The sequence below is a fragment of the Telmatherina bonti genome (assembly GCF_933228915.1).
Source record: "Telmatherina bonti genome assembly, chromosome: 16".
In the NCBI taxonomy this organism is placed as follows: domain Eukaryota; kingdom Metazoa; phylum Chordata; class Actinopteri; order Atheriniformes; family Telmatherinidae; genus Telmatherina; species Telmatherina bonti.
Window position 1 is genome coordinate 4731846 of NC_136614.1, and position 18816 is coordinate 4750661.

The 18816-nt window shown below is 50.6% G+C and overlaps 2 protein-coding genes across 2 annotated transcripts in view; one reads left to right on the top strand and one right to left on the bottom strand.

Moving 5' to 3' along the window:
- The window catches only part of xrn2 (5'-3' exoribonuclease 2), a 155256-nt gene extending 137548 nt beyond the window's left edge, over nt 1-17708 (top strand). Inside the window, exons 30-31 of the mRNA XM_079255481.1 lie at nt 16976-17147; nt 17427-17708. Coding sequence (XP_079111607.1) covers nt 16976-17147; nt 17427-17501 — 247 coding nt within the window. The 3' untranslated portion in view covers nt 17502-17708. The remainder of the gene's footprint in view (nt 1-16975; nt 17148-17426) is intronic.
- A 225-nt stretch (nt 17709-17933) lies between these two features.
- The window catches only part of nkx2.4b (NK2 homeobox 4b), a gene marked incomplete at both ends in the record, with an annotated part of 1268 nt that continues 385 nt past the window's right edge, over nt 17934-18816 (bottom strand). The window contains one exon of the mRNA XM_079255677.1: nt 17934-18538. Within this exon, the coding sequence (XP_079111803.1) occupies nt 17934-18538 (605 nt within the window). The remainder of the gene's footprint in view (nt 18539-18816) is intronic.

Sequence of the window (18816 nt, forward strand, 5' to 3'; positions counted from 1 at the left end):
ACTCAGACCAGTCCAAACCCATTCAGACCAGTCCAAACCCACTCAGACCAGTCCAAACCCACTCAGACCAGTCCAAACTCATTCAGACCAGTCCAAACCCACTCAGACCAGTCCAAACTCACTCAGACCAGTCCAAACCCACTCAGACCAGTCCAAACCCACTCAGACCAGTCCAAACCCACTCAGACCAGTCCAAACTCATTTAGACCAGTCCAAACCCACTCAGACCAGTCCAAACTCATTCAGACCAGTCCAAACCCACTCAGACCAGTCCAAACCCACTCAGACCAGTCCAAACCCATTCAGACCAGTCCAAACTCATTCAGACCAGTCCAAACCCTTTTACACCAGTCCAAACCCACTCAGACCAGTCCAAACCCACTCAGACCAGTCCAAACTCATTCAGACCAGTCCAAACCCACTCAGACCAGTCCAAACCCACTCAGACCAGTCCAAACCCATTCAGACCAGTCCAAACTCATTCAGACCAGTCCAAACCCTTTTACACCAGTCCAAACCCACTCAGACCAGTCCAAACTCATTCAGACCAGTCCAAACCCACTCAGACCAGTCCAAACCCACTCAGACCAGTCCAAACTCATTCAGACCAGTCCAAACTCATTCAGACCAGTCCAAACCCACTCAGACCAGTCCAAACCCACTCAGACCAGTCCAAAACCACTCAGACCAGTCCAAACTCCTTCAGACCAGTCCAAACCCACTCAGACCAGTCCAAACCCACTCAGACCAGTCCAAACCCTTTTACACCAGTCCAAACCCACTCAGACCAGTCCAAACCCACTCAGACCAGTCCAAACCCACTCAGACCAGTCCAAACTCATTCAGACCAGTCCAAACCCATTCAGACCAGTCCAAAGCCTTTTACACCAGTCCAAACCCACTCAGACCAGTCCAAACTCATTCAGACCAGTCCAAACCCATTCAGACCAGTCCAAACCCACTCAGACCAGTCCAAAACCACTCAGACCAGTCCAAACTCATTCAGACCAGTCCAAACCCTTTTACACCATTCCAAACCCTTTTACACCATTCCAAACCCACTCAGACCAGTCCAAACCCACTCAGACCAGTCCAAACTCATTCAGACCAGTCCAAACTCATTCAGACCAGTACAAACTCACTCAGACCAGTCCAAACCCACTCAGACCGGTCCAAACCCACTCAGACCAGTCCAAACTCATTCAGACCAGTCCAAACTGATTCAGACCAGTCCAAACCCTTATACACCAGTCCAAACCCACTCAGACCAGTCCAAACCCACTCAGACCAATCCAAACCCACTCAGACCAATCCAAACCCACTCAGACCAGTCCAAACTCATTCAGACCAGTCCAAACCCACTCAGACCAGTCCAAACCCACTCAGACCAGTCCAAACTCATTCAGACCAGTCCAAACTCATTCAGACCAGTCCAAACCCACTCAGACCAGTCCAAACCCACTCAGACCAGTCCAAACCCACTCAGACCAGTCCAAACCCACTCAGACCAGTCCAAACTCATTCAGACCAGTCCAAACCCACTCAGACCAGTCCAAACTCATTCAGACCAGTCCAAACCCACTCAGACCAGTCCAAACCCATTCAGACCAGTCCAAACCCACTCAGATCAGTCCAAACCCACTCAGACCAGTCCAAACCCACTCAGACCAGTCCAAACTCATTCAGACCAGTCCAAACCCACTCAGACCAGTCCAAACTCATTCAGACCAGTCCAAACCCACTCAGATCAGTCCAAACCCACTCAGACCAGTCCAAACCCACTCAGACCAGTCCAAACTCATTCAGACCAGTCCAAACCCACTCAGACCAGTCCAAACTCATTCAGACCAGTCCAAACCCACTCAGACCAGTCCAAACTCATTCAGACCAGTCCAAACCCACTCAGACCAGTCCAAACTCATTCAGACCAGTCCAAACCCACTCAGACCAGTCCAAACTCATTCAGACCAGTCCAAACTCATTCAGACCAGTCCAAACCCACTCAGACCAGTCCAAACCCACTCAGACCAGTCCAAACTCCTTCAGACCAGTCCAAACCCACTCAGACCAGTCCAAACCCATTCAGACCAGTCCAAACCCACTCAGACCAGTCCAAACTCATTCAGACCAGTCCAAACCCACTCAGACCAGTCCAAACCCACTCAGACCAGTCCAAACTCATTCAGACCAGTCCAAACCCACTCAGACCAGTCCAAACCCACTCAGACCAGTCCAAACTCACTCAGACCAGTCCAAACTCATTCAGACCAGTCCAAACCCACTCAGACCAGTCCAAACCGACTCAGACCAGTCCAAACCCATTCAGACCAGTCCAAACCCTTTTACACCAGTCCAAACCCACTCAGACCAGTCCAAACCCATTCAGACCAGTCCAAACTCATTCAGACCAGTCCAAACCCTTTTACACCAGTCCAAACCCACTCAGACCAGTCCAAACCCACTCAGACCAGTCCAAACTCATTCAGACCAGTCCAAACTCATTCAGACCAGTCCAAACCCACTCAGACCAGTCCAAACCCACTCAGACCAGTCCAAAACCACTCAGACCAGTCCAAACTCCTTCAGACCAGTCCAAACCCACTCAGACCAGTCCAAACCCACTCAGACCAGTCCAAACCCTTTTACACCAGTCCAAACCCACTCAGACCAGTCCAAACCCACTCAGACCAGTCCAAACCCACTCAGACCAGTCCAAACTCATTCAGACCAGTCCAAACCCATTCAGACCAGTCCAAAGCCTTTTACACCAGTCCAAACCCACTCAGACCAGTCCAAACTCATTCAGACCAGTCCAAACCCATTCAGACCAGTCCAAACCCACTCAGACCAGTCCAAAACCACTCAGACCAGTCCAAACTCATTCAGACCAGTCCAAACCCTTTTACACCATTCCAAACCCTTTTACACCATTCCAAACCCACTCAGACCAGTCCAAACCCACTCAGACCAGTCCAAACTCATTCAGACCAGTCCAAACTCATTCAGACCAGTACAAACTCACTCAGACCAGTCCAAACCCACTCAGACCGGTCCAAACCCACTCAGACCAGTCCAAACTCATTCAGACCAGTCCAAACTGATTCAGACCAGTCCAAACCCTTATACACCAGTCCAAACCCACTCAGACCAGTCCAAACCCACTCAGACCAATCCAAACCCACTCAGACCAATCCAAACCCACTCAGACCAGTCCAAACTCATTCAGACCAGTCCAAACCCACTCAGACCAGTCCAAACCCACTCAGACCAGTCCAAACTCATTCAGACCAGTCCAAACCCACTCAGACCAGTCCAAACCCACTCAGACCAGTCCAAACCCACTCAGACCAGTCCAAACCCACTCAGACCAGTCCAAACCCACTCAGACCAGTCCAAACCCACTCAGACCAGTCCAAACCGACTCAGACCAGTCCAAACCCATTCAGACCAGTCCAAACCCTTTTACACCAGTCCAAACCCACTCAGACCAGTCCAAACCCATTCAGACCAGTCCAAACTCATTCAGACCAGTCCAAACCCTTTTACACCAGTCCAAACCCACTCAGACCAGTCCAAACCCACTCAGACCAGTCCAAACTCATTCAGACCAGTCCAAACTCATTCAGACCAGTCCAAACCCACTCAGACCAGTCCAAACCCATTCAGACCAGTCCAAACCCATTCAGACCAGTCCAAACCCACTCAGATCAGTCCAAACCCACTCAGACCAGTCCAAACCCACTCAGACCAGTCCAAACTCATTCAGACCAGTCCAAACCCACTCAGACCAGTCCAAACTCATTCAGACCAGTCCAAACCCACTCAGACCAGTCCAAACTCATTCAGACCAGTCCAAACCCACTCAGACCACTCCAAACCCACTCAGACCAGTCCAAACCCACTCAGACCAGTCCAAACCCACTCAGACCAGTCCAAACCCACTCAGACCAGTCCAAACTCATTCAGACCAGTCCAAACCCACTCAGACCAGTCCAAACTCATTCAGACCAGTCCAAACCCACTCAGACCAGTCCAAACCCACTCAGATCAGTCCAAACCCACTCAGACCAGTCCAAACCCACTCAGACCAGTCCAAACTCATTCAGACCAGTCCAAACCCACTCAGACCAGTCCAAACTCATTCAGACCAGTCCAAACCCACTCAGACCAGTCCAAACTCATTCAGACCAGTCCAAACCCACTCAGACCAGTCCAAACTCATTCAGACCAGTCCAAACTCATTCAGACCAGTCCAAACCCACTCAGACCAGTCCAAACCCACTCAGACCAGTCCAAACTCCTTCAGACCAGTCCAAACCCACTCAGACCAGTCCAAACCCATTCAGACCAGTCCAAACCCACTCAGACCAGTCCAAACTCATTCAGACCAGTCCAAACCCACTCAGACCAGTCCAAACCCACTCAGACCAGTCCAAACTCATTCAGACCAGTCCAAACTCATTCAGACCAGTCCAAACCCACTCAGACCAGTCCAAACCCACTCAGACCAGTCCAAACCCACTCAGACCAGTCCAAACCCACTCAGACCAGTCCAAACCCACTCAGACCAGTCCAAACTCATTCAGACCAGTCCAAACCCACTCAGACCAGTCCAAACTCATTCAGACCAGTCCAAACCCACTCAGACCAGTCCAAACCCATTCAGACCAGTCCAAACCCACTCAGATCAGTCCAAACCCACTCAGACCAGTCCAAACCCACTCAGACCAGTCCAAACTCATTCAGACCAGTCCAAACCCACTCAGACCAGTCCAAACTCATTCAGACCAGTCCAAACCCACTCAGACCAGTCCAAACTCATTCAGACCAGTCCAAACCCACTCAGACCAGTCCAAACTCATTCAGACCAGTCCAAACTCATTCAGACCAGTCCAAACCCACTCAGACCAGTCCAAACCCACTCAGACCAGTCCAAACTCCTTCAGACCAGTCCAAACCCACTCAGACCAGTCCAAACCCATTCAGACCAGTCCAAACCCACTCAGACCAGTCCAAACTCATTCAGACCAGTCCAAACCCACTCAGACCAGTCCAAACCCACTCAGACCAGTCCAAACTCATTCAGACCAGTCCAAACCCACTCAGACCAGTCCAAACCCACTCAGACCAGTCCAAACTCACTCAGACCAGTCCAAACTCATTCAGACCAGTCCAAACCCACTCAGACCAGTCCAAACCGACTCAGACCAGTCCAAACCCATTCAGACCAGTCCAAACCCTTTTACACCAGTCCAAACCCACTCAGACCAGTCCAAACCCTTTTACACCAGTCCAAACCCACTCAGACCAGTCCAAACCCTTTTACACCAGTCCAAACCCACTCAGACCAGTCCAAACTCACTCAGACCAGTCCAAACTCATTCAGACCAGTCCAAACCCACTCAGACCAGTCCAAACCGACTCAGACCAGTCCAAACCCATTCAGACCAGTCCAAACCCTTTTACACCAGTCCAAACCCACTCAGACCAGTCCAAACCCTTTTACACCAGTCCAAACCCACTCAGACCAGTCCAAACCCTGTTACACCAGTCCAAACCCACTCAGACCAGTCCAAACCCACTCAGACCAGTCCAAACCCATTCAGACCAGTCCAAACTCATTCAGACCAGTCCAAACCCTTTTACACCAGTCCAAACCCACTCAGACCAGTCCAAACCCATTCAGACCAGTCCAAACCCATTCAGACCAGTCCAAACCCACTCAGACCAGTCCAAACCCACTCAGACCAGTCCAAACCCACTCAGACCAGTCCAAACCCATTCAGACCAGTCCAAACCCTTTTACACCAGTCCAAACCCTTTTACACCAGTCCAAACCCACTCAGACCAGTCCAAACCCACTCAGACCAGTCCAAACTCATTCAGACCAGTCCAAACCCACTCAGACCAGTCCAAACCCACTCAGACCAGTCCAAACTCATTCAGACCAGTCCAAACCCACTCAGACCAGTCCAAACCCACTCAGACCAGTCCAAACTCATTCAGACCAGTCCAAACCCACTCAGACCAGTCCAAACCCACTCAGACCAGTCCAAACTCACTCAGACCAGTCCAAACTCACTCAGACCAGTCCAAACCCATTCAGACCAGTCCAAACCCACTCAGACCAGTCCAAACCCACTCAGACCAGTCCAAACCCACTCAGACCAGTCCAAACTCATTCAGACCAGTCCAAACCCACTCAGACCAGTCCAAACTCACTCAGACCAGTCCAAACCCACTCAGACCAGTCCAAACCCACTCAGACCAGTCCAAACCCACTCAGACCAGTCCAAACTCATTCAGACCAGTCCAAACCCACTCAGACCAGTCCAAACTCATTCAGACCAGTCCAAACTCATTCAGACCAGTCCAAACTCATTCAGACCAGTCCAAACCCACTCAGACCAGTCCAAACCCACTCAGACCAGTCCAAACCCATTCAGACCAGTCCAAACTCATTCAGACCAGTCCAAACCCTTTTACACCAGTCCAAACCCACTCAGACCAGTCCAAACTCATTCAGACCAGTCCAAACCCACTCAGACCAGTCCAAACCCACTCAGACCAGTCCAAACCCATTCAGACCAGTCCAAACTCATTCAGACCAGTCCAAACCCTTTTACACCAGTCCAAACCCACTCAGACCAGTCCAAACTCATTCAGACCAGTCCAAACCCACTCAGACCAGTCCAAACCCACTCAGACCAGTCCAAACTCATTCAGACCAGTCCAAACTCATTCAGACCAGTCCAAACCCACTCAGACCAGTCCAAACCCACTCAGACCAGTCCAAAACCACTCAGACCAGTCCAAACTCCTTCAGACCAGTCCAAACCCACTCAGACCAGTCCAAACCCACTCAGACCAGTCCAAACCCTTTTACACCAGTCCAAACCCACTCAGACCAGTCCAAACCCACTCAGACCAGTCCAAACCCTTTTACACCAGTCCAAACCCACTCAGACCAGTCCAAACTCATTCAGACCAGTCCAAACCCATTCAGACCAGTCCAAAGCCTTTTACACCAGTCCAAACCCACTCAGACCAGTCCAAACTCATTCAGACCAGTCCAAACCCATTCAGACCAGTCCAAACCCACTCAGACCAGTCCAAAACCACTCAGACCAGTCCAAACTCATTCAGACCAGTCCAAACCCTTTTACACCATTCCAAACCCTTTTACACCATTCCAAACCCACTCAGACCAGTCCAAACCCACTCAGACCAGTCCAAACCCACTCAGACCAGTCCAAACTCATTCAGACCAGTCCAAACTCATTCAGACCAGTACAAACTCACTCAGACCAGTCCAAACCCACTCAGACCGGTCCAAACCCACTCAGACCAGTCCAAACTCATTCAGACCAGTCCAAACTGATTCAGACCAGTCCAAACCCTTATACACCAGTCCAAACCCACTCAGACCAGTCCAAACCCACTCAGACCAGTCCAAACCCACTCAGACCAATCCAAACCCACTCAGACCAATCCAAACCCACTCAGACCAGTCCAAACTCATTCAGACCAGTCCAAACCCACTCAGACCAGTCCAAACCCACTCAGACCAGTCCAAACTCATTCAGACCAGTCCAAACTCATTCAGACCAGTCCAAACCCTTTTACACCAGTCCAAACTCATTCAGACCAGTCCAAACCCATTCAGACCAGTCCAAAGCCTTTTACACCAGTCCATACCCACTCAGACCAGTCCAAACTCATTCAGACCAGTCCAAACCCATTCAGACCAGTCCAAACTCATTCAGACCAGTCCAAACCCACTCAGACCAGTCCAAACCCACTCAGACCAGTCCAAACCCACTCAGACCAGTCCAAACTCATTCAGACCAGTCCAAACCCACTCAGACCAGTCCAAACTCATTCAGACCAGTCCAAACCCACTCAGACCAGTCCAAACCCATTCAGACCAGTCCAAACCCACTCAGATCAGTCCAAACCCACTCAGACCAGTCCAAACCCACTCAGACCAGTCCAAACTCATTCAGACCAGTCCAAACCCACTCAGACCAGTCCAAACTCATTCAGACCAGTCCAAACCCACTCAGACCAGTCCAAACTCATTCAGACCAGTCCAAACCCACTCAGACCAGTCCAAACCCACTCAGACCAGTCCAAACCCACTCAGACCAGTCCAAACCCACTCAGACCAGTCCAAACTCATTCAGACCAGTCCAAACCCACTCAGACCAGTCCAAACTCATTCAGACCAGTCCAAACCCACTCAGACCAGTCCAAACCCATTCAGACCAGTCCAAACCCACTCAGATCAGTCCAAACCCACTCAGACCAGTCCAAACCCACTCAGACCAGTCCAAACTCATTCAGACCAGTCCAAACCCACTCAGACCAGTCCAAACTCATTCAGACCAGTCCAAACCCACTCAGACCAGTCCAAACTCATTCAGACCAGTCCAAACCCACTCAGACCAGTCCAAACTCATTCAGACCAGTCCAAACTCATTCAGACCAGTCCAAACCCACTCAGACCAGTCCAAACCCACTCAGACCAGTCCAAACTCCTTCAGACCAGTCCAAACCCACTCAGACCAGTCCAAACCCATTCAGACCAGTCCAAACCCACTCAGACCAGTCCAAACTCATTCAGACCAGTCCAAACCCACTCAGACCAGTCCAAACCCACTCAGACCAGTCCAAACTCATTCAGACCAGTCCAAACTCATTCAGACCAGTCCAAACTCATTCAGACCAGTCCAAACCCACTCAGACCAGTCCAAACCCACTCAGACCAGTCCAAACCCACTCAGACCAGTCCAAACCCACTCAGACCAGTCCAAACCCACTCAGACCAGTCCAAACTCATTCAGACCAGTCCAAACCCACTCAGACCAGTCCAAACCCACTCAGACCAGTCCAAACCCACTCAGACCAGTCCAAACCCACTCAGACCAGTCCAAACCCACTCAGACCAGTCCAAACTCATTCAGACCAGTCCAAACCCACTCAGACCAGTCCAAACTCATTCAGACCAGTCCAAACCCACTCAGACCAGTCCAAACCCATTCAGACCAGTCCAAACCCACTCAGATCAGTCCAAACCCACTCAGACCAGTCCAAACCCACTCAGACCAGTCCAAACTCATTCAGACCAGTCCAAACCCACTCAGACCAGTCCAAACTCATTCAGACCAGTCCAAACCCACTCAGACCAGTCCAAACTCATTCAGACCAGTCCAAACCCACTCAGACCAGTCCAAACCCACTCAGACCAGTCCAAACTCATTCAGACCAGTCCAAACTCATTCAGACCAGTCCAAACCCACTCAGACCAGTCCAAACCCACTCAGACCAGTCCAAACTACTTCAGACCAGTCCAAACCCACTCAGACCAGTCCAAACCCATTCAGACCAGTCCAAACCCACTCAGACCAGTCCAAACTCATTCAGACCAGTCCAAACCCACTCAGACCAGTCCAAACCCACTCAGACCAGTCCAAACTCATTCAGACCAGTCCAAACCCACTCAGACCAGTCCAAACCCACTCAGACCAGTCCAAACTCACTCAGACCAGTCCAAACTCATTCAGACCAGTCCAAACCCTTTTACACCAGTCCAAACCCACTCAGACCAGTCCAAACTCATTCAGACCAGTCCAAACCCACTCAGACCAGTCCAAACCCACTCAGACCAGTCCAAACTCATTCAGACCAGTCCAAACTCATTCAGACCAGTCCAAACCCACTCAGACCAGTCCAAACCCACTCAGACCAGTCCAAAACCACTCAGACCAGTCCAAACTCCTTCAGACCAGTCCAAACCCACTCAGACCAGTCCAAACCCACTCAGACCAGTCCAAACCCATTCAGACCAGTCCAAACCCTTTTACACCAGTCCAAACCCACTCAGACCAGTCCAAACCCTTTTACACCAGTCCAAACCCATTCAGACCAGTCCAAACCCTTTTACACCAGTCCAAACCCACTCAGACCAGTCCAAACCCTTTTACACCAGTCCAAACCCATTCAGACCAGTCCAAACCCTTTTACACCAGTCCAAGCCCACTCAGACCAGTCCAAACCCACTCAGACCAGTCCAAACCCTTTTACACCAGTCCAAACCCACTCAGACCAGTCCAAACTCATTCAGACCAGTCCAAACCCATTCAGACCAGTCCAAAGCCTTTTACACCAGTCCAAACCCACTCAGACCAGTCCAAACTCATTCAGACCAGTCCAAACCCATTCAGACCAGTCCAAACCCACTCAGACCAGTCCAAAACCACTCAGACCAGTCCAAACTCATTCAGACCAGTCCAAACTCATTCAGACCAGTCCAAACCCTTTTACACCATTCCAAACCCTTTTACACCATTCCAAACCCACTCAGACCAGTCCAAACCCACTCAAACCAGTCCAAACCCATTCAGACCAGTCCAAACCCTTTTACACCAGTCCAAACCCGTTCAGACCAGTCCAAACCCTTTTACACCAGTCCAAACCCATTCAGACCAGTCCAAACCCTTTTACACCAGTCCAAACCCACTCAGACCAGTCCAAACCCACTCAGACCAGTCCAAACCCTTTTACACCAGTCCAAACCCACTCAGACCAGTCCAAACTCATTCAGACCAGTCCAAACCCATTCAGACCAGTCCAAAGCCTTTTACACCAGTCCAAACCCACTCAGACCAGTCCAAACTCATTCAGACCAGTCCAAACCCATTCAGACCAGTCCAAACCCACTCAGACCAGTCCAAACCCACTCAGACCAGTCCAAACTCATTCAGACCAGTCCAAACCCTTTTACACCATTCCAAACCCTTTTACACCATTCCAAACCCACTCAGACCAGTCCAAACCCACTCAAACCAGTCCAAACCCATTCAGACCAGTCCAAACCCTTTTACACCAGTCCAAACCCATTCAGACCAGTCCAAACCCTTTTACACCAGTCCAAACCCACTCAGACCAGTCCAAACTCATTCAGACCAGTCCAAACCCACTCAGACCAATCCAAACCCACTCAGACCAGTCCAAACCCTTTTACACCAGTCCAAACCCACTCAGACCAGTCCAAACCCTTTTACACCAGTCCAAACCCACTCAGACCAGTCCAAACCCACTCAGACCAGTCCAAACCCACTCAAACCAGTCCAAACCCATTCAGACCAGTCCAAACCCTTTTACACCAGTCCAAACCCATTCAGACCAGTCCAAACCCTTTTACACCAGTCCAAGCCCACTCAGACCAGTCCAAACCCACTCAGACCAGTCCAAACCCACTCAGACCAGTCCAAACCCTTTTACACCAGTCCAAACCCACTCAGACCAGTCCAAACTCATTCAGACCAGTCCAAACCCATTCAGACCAGTCCAAACCCTTTTACACCAGTCCAAACCCACTCAGACCAGTCCAAACTCATTCAGACCAGTCCAAACCCATTCAGACCAGTCCAAACCCACTCAGACCAGTCCAAAACCACTCAGACCAGTCCAAACTCATTCAGACCAGTCCAAACCCTTTTACACCATTCCAAACCCTTTTACACCATTCCAAACCCACTCAGACCAGTCCAAACCCACTCAAACCAGTCCAAACCCATTCAGACCAGTCCAAACCCTTTTACACCAGTCCAAACCCATTCAGACCAGTCCAAACCCTTTTACACCAGTCCAAACCCATTCAGACCAGTCCAAACCCTTTTACACCAGTCCAAACCCACTCAGACCAGTCCAAACCCACTCAGACCAGTCCAAACCCACTCAGACCAGTCCAAACTCATTCAGACCAGTCCAAACTCATTCAGACCAGTCCAAACCCATTCAGACCAGTCCAAAGCCTTTTACACCAGTCCAAACCCACTCAGACCAGTCCAAACCCACTCAGACCAGTCCAAACCCATTCAGACCAGTCCAAACCCACTCAGACCAGTCCAAAACCACTCAGACCAGTCCAAACTCATTCAGACCAGTCCAAACCCACTCAAACCAGTCCAAACTCCTTCAGACCAGTCCAAACCCTTTTACACCATTCCAAACCCTTTTACACCATTCCAAACCCACTCAGACCAGTCCAAACCCACTCAAACCAGTCCAAACCCATTCAGACCAGTCCAAACCCTTTTACACCAGTCCAAACCCATTCAGACCAGTCCAAACCCTTTTACACCAGTCCAAACCCACTCAGACCAGTCCAAACTCATTCAGACCAGTCCAAACCCACTCAGACCAGTCCAAACTCATTCAGACCAGTCCAAACCCTTTTACACCAGTCCAAACCCACTCAGACCAGTCCAAACTCATTCAGACCAGTCCAAACCCTCTCAGACCAGTCCAAACTCATTCAGACCAGTCCAAACTCATTCAGACCAGTCCAAACCCACTCAGACCAGTCCAAACCCACTCAGACCAGTCCAAACCCACTCAGACCAGTCCAAACCCATTCAGACCAGTCCAAAACCACTCAGACCAGTCCAAACTCCTTCAGACCAGTCCAAACCCACTCAGACCAGTCCAAACCCACTCAGACCAGTCCAAACCCACTCAGACCAGTCCAAACCCATTCAGACCAGTCCAAACCCTTTTACACCAGTCCAAACCCACTCAGACCAGTCCAAACCCTTTTACACCAGTCCAAACCCACTCAGACCAGTCCAAACCCACTCAGACCAGTCCAAACCCTTTTACACCAGTCCAAACCCATTCAGACCAGTCCAAACCCACTCAGACCAGTCCAAACCCACTCAGACCAGTCCAAACCCTTTTACACCAGTCCAAACCCACTCAGACCAGTCCAAACCCACTCAGACCAGTCCAAACTCATTCAGACCAGTCCAAACCCACTCAGACCAGTCCAAACCCACTCAGACCAGTCCAAACCCATTCAGACCAGTCCAAACCCATTCAGACCAGTCCAAACTCATTCAGACCAGTCCAAACTCCTTCAGACCAGTCCAAACCCACTCAGACCAGTCCAAACCCTTTTACACCAGTCCAAACCCACTCAGACCAGTCCAAACCCACTCAGACCAGTCCAAACCCTTTTACACCAGTCCAAACCCACTCAGACCAGTCCAAACCCATTCAGACCAGTCCAAACCCACTCAGACCAGTCCAAAACCACTCAGACCAGTCCAAACTCATTCAGACCAGTCCAAACCCTTTTACACCATTCCAAACCCACTCAGACCAGTCCAAACCCACTCAGACCAGTCCAAACCCTTTTACACCAGTCCAAACCCACTCAGACCAGTCCAAACCCACTCAGACCAGTCCAAACCCTTTTACACCAGTCCAAACCCACTCAGACCAGTCCAAACCCATTCAGACCAGTCCAAACCCACTCAGACCAGTCCAAACCCACTCAGACCAGTCCAAACTCATTCAGACCAGTCCAAACCCACTCAGACCAGTCCAAACCCACTCAGACCAGTCCAAACCCACTCAGGCCAGTCCAAACTCATTCAGACCAGTCCAAACCCACTCAGACCAGTCCAAACCCACTCAGACCAGTCCAAACTCACTCAGACCAGTCCAAACCCATTCAGACCAGTCCAAACCCACTCAGACCAGTCCAAACCCACTCAGACCAGTCCAAACTCATTCAGACCAGTCCAAACTCATTCAGACCAGTCCAAACCCACTCAGACCAGTCCAAACTCATTCAGACCAGTCCAAACTCATTCAGACCAGTCCAAACTCATTCAGACCAGTCCAAACCCACTCAGACCAGTCCAAACCCTTTTACACCAGTCCAAACCCACTCAGACCAGTCCAAACTCATTCAGACCAGTCCAAACCCATTCAGACCAGTCCAAACCCACTCAGACCAGTCCAAAACCACTCAGACCAGTCCAAACTCATTCAGACCAGTCCAAACCCTTTTACACCATTCCAAACCCTTTTACACCATTCCAAACCCACTCAGACCAGTCCAAACCCACTCAAACCAGTCCAAACCCATTCAGACCAGTCCAAACCCTTTTACACCAGTCCAAACCCATTCAGACCAGTCCAAACCCTTTTACACCAGTCCAAACCCATTCAGACCAGTCCAAACCCTTTTACACCAGTCCAAACCCACTCAGACCAGTCCAAACCCACTCAGACCAGTCCAAACCCACTCAGACCAGTCCAAACTCATTCAGACCAGTCCAAACTCATTCAGACCAGTCCAAACCCATTCAGACCAGTCCAAAGCCTTTTACACCAGTCCAAACCCACTCAGACCAGTCCAAACCCACTCAGACCAGTCCAAACCCATTCAGACCAGTCCAAACCCACTCAGACCAGTCCAAAACCACTCAGACCAGTCCAAACTCATTCAGACCAGTCCAAACCCACTCAAACCAGTCCAAACTCCTTCAGACCAGTCCAAACCCTTTTACACCATTCCAAACCCTTTTACACCATTCCAAACCCACTCAGACCAGTCCAAACCCACTCAAACCAGTCCAAACCCATTCAGACCAGTCCAAACCCTTTTACACCAGTCCAAACCCATTCAGACCAGTCCAAACCCTTTTACACCAGTCCAAACCCACTCAGACCAGTCCAAACTCATTCAGACCAGTCCAAACCCACTCAGACCAGTCCAAACTCATTCAGACCAGTCCAAACCCTTTTACACCAGTCCAAACCCACTCAGACCAGTCCAAACTCATTCAGACCAGTCCAAACCCTCTCAGACCAGTCCAAACTCATTCAGACCAGTCCAAACTCATTCAGACCAGTCCAAACCCACTCAGACCAGTCCAAACCCATTCAGACCAGTCCAAAACCACTCAGACCAGTCCAAACTCCTTCAGACCAGTCCAAACTCCTTCAGACCAGTCCAAACCCACTCAGACCAGTCCAAACCCACTCAGACCAGTCCAAACCCACTCAGACCAGTCCAAACCCATTCAGACCAGTCCAAACCCTTTTACACCAGTCCAAACCCACTCAGACCAGTCCAAACCCTTTTACACCAGTCCAAACCCACTCAGACCAGTCCAAACCCACTCAGACCAGTCCAAACCCTTTTACACCAGTCCAAACCCATTCAGACCAGTCCAAACCCTTTTACACCAGTCCAAACCCACTCAGACCAGTCCAAACCCACTCAGACCAGTCCAAACCCTTTTACACCAGTCCAAACCCACTCAGACCAGTCCAAACCCACTCAGACCAGTCCAAACTCATTCAGACCAGTCCAAACCCACTCAGACCAGTCCAAACCCACTCAGACCAGTCCAAACCCATTCAGACCAGTCCAAACCCATTCAGACCAGTCCAAACTCATTCAGACCAGTCCAAACTCCTTCAGACCAGTCCAAACCCACTCAGACCAGTCCAAACCCTTTTACACCAGTCCAAACCCACTCAGACCAGTCCAAACCCACTCAGACCAGTCCAAACCCTTTTACACCAGTCCAAACCCACTCAGACCAGTCCAAACCCATTCAGACCAGTCCAAACCCACTCAGACCAGTCCAAAACCACTCAGACCAGTCCAAACTCATTCAGACCAGTCCAAACCCTTTTACACCATTCCAAACCCACTCAGACCAGTCCAAACCCACTCAGACCAGTCCAAACTCATTCAGACCAGTCCAAACCCACTCAGACCAGTCCAAACCCACTCAGACCAGTCCAAACCCACTCAGGCCAGTCCAGACTCATTCAGACCAGTCCAAACCCACTCAGACCAGTCCAAACCCACTCAGACCAGTCCAAACTCACTCAGACCAGTCCAAACCCATTCAGACCAGTCCAAACCCACTCAGACCAGTCCAAACCCACTCAGACCAGTCCAAACTCATTCAGACCAGTCCAAACTCATTCAGACCAGTCCAAACCCACTCAGACCAGTCCAAACTCATTCAGACCAGTCCAAACTCATTCAGACCAGTCCAAACTCATTCAGACCAGTCCAAACCCACTCAGACCAGTCCAAACCCACTCAGACCAGTCCAAACTCACTCAGACCAGTCCAAACCCATTCAGACCAGTCCAAACCCACTCAGACCAGTCCAAACCCACTCAGACCAGTCCAAACCCACTCAGACCAGTCCAAACTCATTCAGACCAGTCCAAACTCATTCAGACCAGTCCAAACCCACTCAGACCAGTCCAAACTCATTCAGACCAGTCCAAACTCATTCAGACCAGTCCAAACTCATTCAGACCAGTCCAAACCCATTCAGACCAGTCCAAACCCACTCAGACCAGTCCAAAACCACTCAGACCAGTCCAAACTCATTCAGACCAGTCCAAACCCACTCAAACCAGTCCAAACTCCTTCAGACCAGTCCAAACCCTTTTACACCATTCCAAACCCATTCAGACCAGTCCAAACCCTTTTACACCATTCCAAACCCACTCAGACCAGTCCAAACCCACTCAAACCAGTCCAAACCCATTCAGACCAGTCCAAACCCTTTTACACCAGTCCAAACCCATTCAGACCAGTCCAAACCCTTTTACACCAGTCCAAACCCACTCAGACCAGTCCAAACTCATTCAGACCAGTCCAAACCCACTCAGACCAGTCCAAACTCACTCAGACCAGTCCAAACCCATTCAGACCAGTCCAAACCCACTCAGACCAGTCCAAACCCACTCAGACCAGTCCAAACCCACTCAGACCAGTCCAAACTCATTCAGACCAGTCCAAACCCACTCAGACCAGTCCAAACTCATTCAGACCAGTCCAAACCCACTCAGACCAGTCCAAACTCATTCAGACCAGTCCAAACTCATTCAGACCAGTCCAAACTCATTCAGACCAGTCCAAACCCTTATACACCAGTCCAAACCCACTCAGACCAGTCCAAACCCACTCAGACCAGTCCAAACGTGGAAATAAAACCAAGTTTATTCAAAGTGATTTTTCTGAGTCAAAACGGGGCAAAACCAGTTTGAACCAGTTAAAAGAACCACGACCAGGTTCCAGGCCCAGGCAAGCAGATGCCGCCCGCCTGCTGGAGGTGCTGACTGTTTGCTGTGTTTGCAGGCAGCCGTACGGCGGCGGTCATGGCTGGGAGCGAGCCACGCAGGCGCAGACGACGGCGTACCAGCAGAACCTGAGCCGGGGAGGGGCAGGGCCAGGCGGTTACCAGCAGCGCTACGATCACCGTAGAGACGACTGGCACGAGCGCCGTGACAACCGGGGTCAACAGCATCAGGTAAAGCCCTGGACATCAGCAGGACTCCATAAAGTTTGTCTGCTGGAACTTTCTGGAAAATAAAGTTCCTTCGCTGGGAACCAGCAGAAGTTTCTCATCTTTTATTCTGAAAGTGAGAAGTTTCCCAGCTTTTATTCTGAAAGGAAATGATTTAGATGAAACTAAAACTTATTTACTAACGAGGGGAAATAACAGGATTAAAGCAAGTTTTCAGCTTTTTTATTTCAGTTATTTATCTTTCTAACAGTCAGTAAAATGTTTTCTCCCCCCGCGGAGCAGAGCTTCACCTCCGGACGAGGCTACCCTCCTCCTCCTCCTCCTCCTCCTCCGGCCCGGCGGTACCACTGGAACTGAGCTGCAGGCGGACTGCAGACCTCCTGCCTCCTCTTTGTGCTTTTTATGATGTAAAACTGCAGAAATTCCTCCAGATGTTGCTGCAGATGTTTTGTTTGTTCATCTTCCATCCAGTGGAGAAAAAAAGGAAATTCATCAGATTTTTGGGAAAAACTGAAAAGTTTTTATGATTTTTCTCCTTTTGACATTAAACTGTTTTATCATCGAGTTTCTGTTTTTATTCTTCTGGAAACATGAAAATATTTGGCGGGAAAAATTCTGATTATTTTAGTTGGAAACTTTTATTCGGCGCGCGAAGGATGCGCGTGCGTCTCGTGCTCCGAGGGGACGCACGCGCTTCAGGTCGGGAAACACCAAAGGAAGTCTGGCTCGAGACCCGGTCCCGGTCTGGGATTCAGTCTTTGTCTCTGGAGCCAGAACCGGACCCGGGTCCTACCAAGTCCTCCCGTACAGCAGGTTTGGACCCACCAGGCCGCCGTAGTCCATCAGCGCCGCGTCCGTCTGCGTCAGGCTCATGTGCGCGTGCCGTCCCATCGGCGCACCTGGAGACGAGTCCTCCAGGTCCTCTGTGGAGGACAGGTGGGTCACCTGCTGCTGCGGGACCGTCCCCGCCTCCCCCGGGCTGCTCTGCCGGTTCCCGCCGTCGGACCGGCTCAGCTTGTCGGTCTTGGAGGGAACCGGAGAGACGGAGGAGGATCGGCGGGTGTTCGCGCACGCGCCGCTGGGGTCCGGCTGCGCGGCCTTGTCCTTGGCCTGCCGCTTCAGCTTGTAGCGGTGGTTCTGGAACCAGATCTTGACCTGGTTCGGGGTGAGGTGGATCAGGCCGGCCAGGTGTTCCCGCTCCGGACCGGACAGGTACTTCTGCTGCTTGAAGCGCCGCTCCAGCTCGTGCACCTGCGCCTGCGAGAAGAGCACGCGCCGCTTCCTGCGGGGCGCGTGCAGTGTCACCACGGACCTGGCGGCGGGGTCCATCCCGGCCAGACCCCCCACCATCCCGGACACGTTCAGCCCGCCGGGGGGGGGCACCAACCTGGAGACTGGGAGACAGAAGCAGAAGGTCCTGGAAAAACCTGGAAAAACCTGCAAGTTCTCCATGAAGCAAAATAAATTCTGGATTCATCCAGAAACTAATTAACCAGGAATTATTTCTGTTTATTAGAAAATAAATTCATTTAAAAAATTTTCCTTTAAATTTCTGGAATTTTAGTGAAAATTTAATTTGATCTTTTGATTTATTTTATTTTTAAACAGGAATTCAGAAGAAATTCTAACTTCAGGGGAAAACCTGAATCTCATCCAGATCTGGGTCCCTTTA